Below are 6574 nucleotides of genomic sequence, written 5' to 3' on the forward strand. Positions count from 1 at the left end.
ATACTAACTAAATGCAGCGTTTATCTTTAGTCAACACTTATGGTCTTCAGTTTTGATAACACTTTTTGCTGTTCATAAAATGAGTGAAACCAATTGTGAATAGACACATTTTTAAACAGATGTCACTTGACATTAATTATTTTAAATGGCTAATTCTGTAAATTTAGTTCATAATAGTTCAGATTTAGTGAAGGACTATTCGTGCAGCACTTGTGAAGGAAAAATTTTGAAACAAATGCTGAATATTTTTGTGGAACGTGCTTGCAGTGTTTTTGCAAAAAATGCCTTCATCTTCATGATCAATTATATGTAAACCATTTGAAATATGGAAGAGGAGAAACATATATGGCCTCTAGCAAAACCATTGATAATTTGCTACTGAAATGTGACATTCATAACATTAAGGAACTGAAAATGTTCTGTCAGGACCACAGTCAGCTGTGCTGCTCTGATTGTGTTTTACTGAATCACAGGTAAGTGACACTTGGTCATAAAGTTACATGTAGTTCAAAGTGATCAAATTTTGAAACGCGAGAGCAATCAGGGCCTTGAAGCGCTTACCAAATTTTCGGAAAAATCAATAGTTAAGGGTCCACCTTGTGACCTAGTTTTTTGACATATGTGACCCAGATTAGAACTTAGCCTAGATATTTTCAAGATGAACATTTTAGAAAAGTTTTATCAAGATTGGATGAAAACTGTGGCCTTTTAAAGTGCGATAACAAGCTAAAAGTGGATGCCAGATTGAGCAACCTCAGACACAGGGTGGTTACAGTAGCTCACTTTAAGCTCAGCTGTGCTAAAATCTAGTTTCATAAAATATATATAAATGTAAATATTACTGGTTTAAATCATTTACAGAGTTGTTCTTAAAAATGTTTAAATGTTTTAAAATGTTTAAAAGCATAATATTTTCGGTTATTTTTGATAGCCGGCATGGCTGCAAAAATGGGACATTAATTGTTTGTAATGCATAATATTTAATTGATTTCACTAGTAAGGGATTACCCTTGCCTAAATTAGACCAATATTGTTTGTGAAAACACACCCTGCTTTGAAATGTTATAAATCAGACCCTTCGTTTAATTTATTATTTCACCTTGATGTATTTTATTCTCATGGTAAATTGATAATTGATGATAACGATTCAACTTGCTATTTCAGACAGTGCACCAATCTGAATCTTATTTCTGAATCAGTCAAAAAGCTGTCACTGGATGTGCAGCAGTTGTCGAGCAAAATTCAAGCAATTCTTACTGAACTAAATAAGTTAAAGAAAACACAAGAGGGCACTATCCTATCCGTGGAGGGATCATACAGTGAAAGACTTCAAGAAATTAGAGAGATGCGTAAGAAATTAAATACTGCTTTGGATAAACTAGAAAATACAACCTTATTAGAACTTGATGAAATTAGGACAATAATGCAAACCTCTCTTAAGAAAGATGTAGACAAATGCAGCAGATTGAAGGACACACTTCAACAACTTGGTGAAGCTTTACAGGGACTTCATGATAAGAGCAATAAAGACATGGAGTTCATAGCCAGCATAAAATGTCAGTACAAAATACAAGAGTCTGAGTCATATTTGAAGGAGAACCCTGTGAAGGGGAAGAGTTCACTTATATTCAAGGCAGACATAAACATTGAGCAGTACCTGTCTCAACAGGCAAGTCTAGGAAGGATTGTTGACAGCATGGAGTCTCTCAAACTGGAGATGAATCCAGACCAGTTGTTGAGTGTTAAAAGGAAGTCCGAGTATAATTTGTGAATATCAAAGGACGATAAATGCCAATATTGCTGCATTAAAGGAATGTGTAGTCTGCCTAGTGGTCAGGTTATTGTAGCAGATTTTAATAATAGTAGAGTGAAGCTGTTGGACAAGCATTACAATGTGTGCTGTCACTGTGATGTGCCTGGCGCACCAGAGGACATTTGCCTCATAACATCCAGTGAGGTGGCTGTGACTCTAGATGCTGCAGGTGTGCAGTTTATGTCTGTGAGCAATAGGCAGCTGGTGAATGGGAGGAATGTGCAGTTACCACATGCTGCTAACGGCATTGCCCACCATCAGGGAGCATTGTATATCACGTCTAGAGATGCTCTCTACCACTACACACTGACCGGGACACTTGTGAAAAAGCTTTATGAAAATAGAGGCCATCTAACAGGTAGACGTAAATATTTTTGAAACTTTAACATATTAAACATATTATAAATACATATAATCACCAATGTTTTAGCATTAAATATGATCACTGCGGTGGATATTTTAAACGCTCGTGATCTTTAATGAGATAAGTTTTAAATTTAAACAAAAGTTTGTACGTCTTAAAGCTGACCTTTTGATATATAACATGTTCTATGTGTTGCAGTGCTCAAGTGTGCATTGAGTCCTGCTGGAGACAGGATCTATGTCACCAACTACTACCAGAACAAGCTCATTACTCTGGCTACCGATGGCACCGTGATATCCACCTTCACGGATCCTGAACTACAAGGCTCATATGTGGTACATGTAACACCTTCAGGACAAGTCCTGGTCCTTCGATCCAGCTCCTTAATTGTCATACAGGTGGATCATGAGGGGGGAAAGAAACTGGCCACGGTGGCTTCACAGACAGATATCATTGGACTGTGCAAACCACTATCTATCTGCTACAACACCAATACTGACCAGATCATTGTAGGAGTTGGTGATAACATCATGGTGATGGATTTGCAATAGCTCTTCGTATATACAAATTTAAATATATAGGTATCCTTTAAGTGGCAAATTTAGTTATCTAAGAATTTCAAGGACAATTGTCAAACAGGTGTTACACACTAAATAATTTATCTTCCTCTCTGCGCATTGTGTTAATAAATAATTTTTCACAAGATTTACTGACCTTTCGGTAACTACTCTAGAATGTGTATTCGGATAAAAATTGAATAAATCAAACCGTATAATTTGTAAACATGCCATTAACATTGATTTGCCTATAAATGTCATTAGGATAAACATGAGTTTACACAGTTCATAAATAAATATAACAGAAATAAAAATATGCACCAATAAACAAAAATTAATCCAATCAAGAATCAAATTTAATAAACATAAAAAGAAAGCACTCTCAAATTTCCGTATAAAGGAAGAAATACAAATAAGAAATTTATCTCATATGAAGCAAAGTAAATTGCAGAGGTTAACACAAAAGTTGTCACCAAAAACAGAACGCAAAAGCGCCTTGATGTAATATGTCACTCACTTGAGACAAGTAAAAACTAGCCTGTTATGTGTAGATTTTGATGTGTTTATATATTAACTGTTGCTGTCATCTAGTTGTTTTTGCTATGTATGACACGGACTTAATGTGGTCTGAGACAGGATTAAAACAAAAATAAGAAATTAACAATAAATATATAAAACAAGTGACCCGTCTGGTATGAGAAAGGATTAAAACAAAAATAAGAAATTGACTATAAACAAAAAAAACAACAAGTAACCCATAGAGTGGCGCCACTTTTGACCAAATGGGTATGAATTGAAAAATAAAATGTATGGAGGATCTTTAACTCACCATGTGACACACTTAATGCTAAACTCACTATATAAGTTTATATCAATCTTGTCACCGATAAGCGTGGTTAGTATTAAGCCTTGGTGCATGATTTGAAAAAACTTAGAAGAGGAAAACTAAATATGTTACACACAGGATATAAATCCGCGACCCTTGCGATTTCACATCAGAAGATTTTTACTTCAAAAATATTTAACATACAAGTCTTTATTATTAATTTGATATTAAGACGTTACATCACAAATAACGCATAATAAGTCTGGGCAGAGAAGATGTTTAAAGGTTTTCATTTAAGACATATAAGGAAAACAAGTAACTGAAAGATAAGGGAAATGAGTAACTGAAAGATGTTTTTTGAATGTTCTTTAATGTACAAACAACTGATTGGAACAGCAACATGTAAAAGCATACCATGGGTTGAATGTTTTTTAAAACTTATTTCACAAATTGCTTACTGAGCATTTCATTGGCCCAAACTGTGATCATCCATCATCAATCATCCCTTATTTTACTGTGAACACTTCATAAATTTGCATTTGTTTTCCATCCTGTTTACAATTGTCTAATTGTTTTTGTTTCCAAAAAAATCTGCTCCAAGAAAAAAATAATGTGAGGTCAATAACTATGTTGTTCTTTTTTAAGATAACTAAATATTTAATAATGAAAATGTCTAAATGTACCCGTGATCATAACCAAGTAACTTTAGATCAGTTGTTATTTTAACATATTTATTTATGCTTGATATTGTTGAATGGAAACCAGAAACATTTCCGAACAGTTTTAATTCTGTTTAAGTTATTCAAACCCACTCATAAGGCCCATAATACCTGAGTGCCCATAACAATATAGACAGTTCTCGGCTTTGTTTATAGGATTTAAATGTCAACATTTTGTTTCTCAATCTTGAACCAACACATGAATTGGAACCTGTTAAATATAACACATATAATGCTGGTATAATAAACAATGTTTTTACTTTAATGAAATCCAGATGGCAACGACCAACTTATTGTTGGCACTAAGCAAATGCTGACCCTTTATCATGCATTTGTTGCAGAACTACAAATTGTGTCTATGTGTTGTTTGAACAACTCTGCACATGAAAAGAGATTTTCCATTTGTGAACATGTCTTTCATACCTTAATACATAAAAACAACGGTACACAAATAAATTAGTTCAATGTCTAGAACTAGAAATGTAATGATCACTTCTTACTATTCCTTTTGAACTTTTATTTATTCTCGTTATTTATCAACATTGTATCTTTTCTTTTTTAAGGAAGATCTTTAATACACTGTTTTAATTCCTCTTTAGGCTAAAAAACTGTTCGTCAGATTTTCTGTTCCTAAAACATGCCAGGTAAAATATAAATATTTTTTATAATTGTATTGCGCCCATCAATTTTTTTTAATGTTAAACCTATGCAAATTCAGTACGCACGGTGTATCTACTAAAATGTAATAGCAATATATATTGTCTTAAACAATACTTACAAGCAAAATGTCATAATTAATCTTCCTATATAAGTTTGGTTTTCTTTAGTTTAAGCTTGATTGAAATTTGAATGCACACGGCATTTTGAGAGAGTATTGTGTCCATTGCCTGAGTATAACAAATACTGGTGTCGTCGGAGAAGGCATTGAGAACTCTCCCAGAGTGGTGTTTAAACCCAGGACCTATTGGTACAACACTTCCACTACGCCAACATTATCTTGTTTGTTTTATATGCATGCATATCTTTGAATTTGTTACAATGCTTGAACATGCGTTATTAGTGATTACCAATGTTTGTAACATGAATATATTTAATATCATTTTTCATTACCTTTAGCGCGCATGTACTTTGATTTGCTATTCTTTGTTATTACGCAAGCTTTTAGTCTTTGGAGCTATAGTTAGAATTATTAATAAAGATCTCTAAAACTCTCTATATGTGTTGTTGGTCTTACTTTTAAATTGATAATATACACTTATTTGAAACTTCAGCTGTACCAGCAGGAGAGAATTGCAAATAACCATCCACCAAACAGTGATACAGGAAACAAATACACTAGACAAGACAATGCATAAAACATGAACACAAGTGTGGTCACCGTCTTGGAGTGGCAAATTTAAAGCATTTTTGGTTTAAACCGGTTTCAAGGAGGTCCAAACCTCACACTCGGCCCAGATATTATTAGCAAAACATTCAAGTATCAATAAAAGTTAACCTCATCGCATCACAATTAACGTTAAAAAGTATTAACAAATAAAACATTTAAATTTTACAACGACTTCATGACTTAATGACCAGATAACCCACCTCAAAAGCAAAAGAATCACCACAAACAAGTATCAACTACATCTTGTCTTTGAGAAATATTCCATAATATAATGTTTCCCACGTGCATGGTTACTGACAATATCTGGTATGTGGCACAATTCCATAATACTGGTGCACCCCTTTTCATCACCCCCAAGGCAACTTGATACACATACAACTCGTGCAGGTTATGACAAGAAGCCAACATAAAGCCATAACATTCTTAGCAAATAATTCATGATTATTGTATCTGTCAACTGAAATTAACAACTTTGATATTCCTGCAAAAGTAATCCACTATGCATTATTGTCTTCAAATACACAACAATGATGTATTTGTCATTTTATGAGTTTTTTCTCAATTTTCCTAATTTAAATAATTTTCTTGTCAGTGTATTTATGGTAGATACTTTAATACTTTGTTATGTTATGATTGTCAAAAGAAAATTACAATTTGAGATATGCTATGCTCAAGAAAAATCTTTCATGGACAATAATACAAAAATATTTAAGAGAGAGTCATTGTTCTTTTATTCTGCATCTCCTCTACTTGACCTCTCAATATATGTGGCTTTATTTTAAGTGTCTACAAAACTAATGCAGTATTGCCCAGCACAAGGAAATTAATCAAGAAAACAAAGGGCATTTACTCTGTAAGTATTGAAGAAAGAGTTATGGTTCTAGTAGTAAGCACTTCTTATCAAAGCC

General features: G+C 33.4%; 1 protein-coding gene across 1 annotated transcript; it reads left to right on the top strand.

Moving 5' to 3' along the window:
- LOC127837298 (uncharacterized) lies at window positions 1-5492 on the top strand. The gene is made up of 3 exons (XM_052364216.1): window positions 1-473; window positions 1165-2171; window positions 2376-5492. Exons 2-3 carry the CDS (start codon window positions 1814-1816, stop codon window positions 2726-2728), a joined length of 711 nt encoding a protein of 236 aa, XP_052220176.1. The 5' UTR covers window positions 1-473; window positions 1165-1813; the 3' UTR covers window positions 2729-5492.
- The last annotated feature ends 1082 nt before the right edge of the window (window positions 5493-6574 follow it).

The sequence above is a fragment of the Dreissena polymorpha genome, chromosome 7 (assembly GCF_020536995.1).
Source record: "Dreissena polymorpha isolate Duluth1 chromosome 7, UMN_Dpol_1.0, whole genome shotgun sequence".
Taxonomy (NCBI): Eukaryota; Metazoa; Mollusca; class Bivalvia; order Myida; family Dreissenidae; genus Dreissena; species Dreissena polymorpha.

What these genes read in the sequence shown, in the direction of transcription:
- LOC127837298 (XM_052364216.1), top strand. Translation starts at nt 1,814, where the DNA reads ATGTGTAGTCTGCCTAGTGGTCAGGTTATTGTAGCAGATTTTAATAAT. An exon ending in AAATAGAGGCCATCTAACAG is followed by an intron (nt 2,172 to 2,375) that starts GTAGACGTAAAT and finishes TATGTGTTGCAG; the next exon opens with TGCTCAAGTGTGCATTGAGT.